Below are 1,833 nucleotides of genomic sequence, written 5' to 3' on the forward strand. Positions count from 1 at the left end.
CCACATCCACAATGACTAGGACATGACACAGGCTTCCTGTGTAACTTTAGACTTAGTTCATAATTAAGACACATCACTCAAGGAGGTAGAAACAAGCAAAGTAATAATATATTTTAAAAGAACAGATAAGTTAAATATGCACAGTTACCATTTCAGTATTTTGGGAAAGCTAACCTGAGAGTAGTCAAATGGCTATTAGTGTAAATTATATTAAATTAATTATATTAAATTATATAATATATAATGTAAATTATATTTAGTTATATTAAATCGCCCATATTTGGATGATATTGACCTATGCAAGTGACATTTTTTATGGTTTGGCCTAATATCATTTCAACTATTCTCATAAATTTTAAATTGTTTCAGGTATACTCTATCCAGTGCTCCCTATTATACTTTTTTGGGGGGTGTGGGGGTTGAACCCAGGGGTGCTTAACCACTGAGCCACATCCCCAGCTAGTTTTGTATTTTATTTATAAACAAGGGCTTGCCAAGTTCTTTAGGGTCTCGCTAAGTTGCTGAGGCTAGCTTTGAACTTGCAATTTTCCTGCCTCAGCCTCCGAAGTCTCTGGAATGACAGGTGTGCATCACCATGCCTGGCTCCCTATTATACTATTTTAAAAGCACAATAAAAGGAACTGTGGTAGAACTATGAGATCCACAGCTGAAAAATAATTATAACTTTATAGCTCTGTGAGTGTTCTAGTGTGGATCTTTCAATAACAGTGTAGGGGCTGGGATTGTGGCTCAGGGGTAGAGTGCTTGCCTAGCACATCCAAGACCCTGGGTTTGATCCTCAGCACCACATAAAAATAAATAAAATAAACGTATTGTGTCCAACTACAACCAAAAAATAAATATTAAAAAATAGTGTGATTTTTAAAATAAATTTCCAAAAGTCCACTTATACCACTTTCAATCATCTGTTATTTAAACATTATTTAAATATATGCATTTTAGGTAGCTACAAGGAACTAGTGCAGGTATGCAGAAGATAGGCGTTCTGTGCCTGCTGAGTTTCTTTCAAAAACTTAGCATTTCCCCAGCCCACCATGGTGGACGATATTGATTTCACTACCAGAGATTTGGAGGCTTCCAGCACTTATCTTATGCACTGCTTGGCCCTGAGCAAAAATGACTTTGTGGTGCTCAAAGGACGACAATGCAAAATAGTGGAGATGTCAACTTCCCAAAGTGGAAAACACGGTCATGCCAAGGTATACCTAGTTGGAATTGATATTTTCACAGGCAAAAAACATGAAGATATTTGCTCTTTTGTGTGTGTGTGTGTGTGTGTGTGTGTGTGTGTTGCTGGGGATTGAACCCAGAGCCTTGTGCATGCAAGGCAAGCACTCTACCAACTGAGTTATAGCCCCAGCCCAAGATGTTTGCCCTTCTACTCACAATATGGATGTTCCAAATATTAAGAGAAATGATTATCAACTGATATGCATTCAGGATGGTTACCTTTCCCTGCTGACAGAAACTAGTGAAGTTCATGAGGATCTTAAACTGCCAGAAGGTGAACTAGGCAAAGAAATAGAACAAAGTACAATGCAGTTGAAGATGTTCAGGGATATGTCACATGTGCAGTGAGTGAAGAATATGTTGTAGCCATAAACCCCTGCAAATAAATGGGGTCATCAGGCATGAGCAAACAGTTTAGGTCTAGATCAACTGCAGTTCCAAAGTTTGGTTCTAAGTTGTCACCAAAGCTATGGCCTTCATAAGCAACCTCATTTTTAAAAAACTGTTTTGAAATTGTGCTGGTTCATTTTGCAGGTAGTTGGTAACTTGAAAAAAAATCAAGATATATAATTATTTTTTAAA

General features: G+C 37.4%; 1 protein-coding gene across 1 annotated transcript; it reads left to right on the forward strand.

Annotated features, from left to right (window-relative positions):
- Positions 1–1,055: 1,055 nt before the first annotated feature.
- Positions 1,056–1,599, forward strand: LOC308639884 (eukaryotic translation initiation factor 5A-2-like; the record flags this gene model as incomplete). Its single annotated transcript, XM_081278260.1, has 2 exons — positions 1,056–1,284; positions 1,382–1,599. The coding sequence occupies 2 exons, from the start codon at positions 1,056–1,058 to the stop codon at positions 1,597–1,599; spliced, it is 447 nt and encodes a 148-aa protein (XP_081134386.1).
- Positions 1,600–1,833: the final 234 nt, after the last annotated feature.

The sequence above is a fragment of the Spermophilus citellus genome (genome assembly GCF_964194105.1).
Source record: "Spermophilus citellus genome assembly, chromosome: X".
NCBI lineage: Eukaryota > Metazoa > Chordata > Mammalia > Rodentia > Sciuridae > Spermophilus > Spermophilus citellus.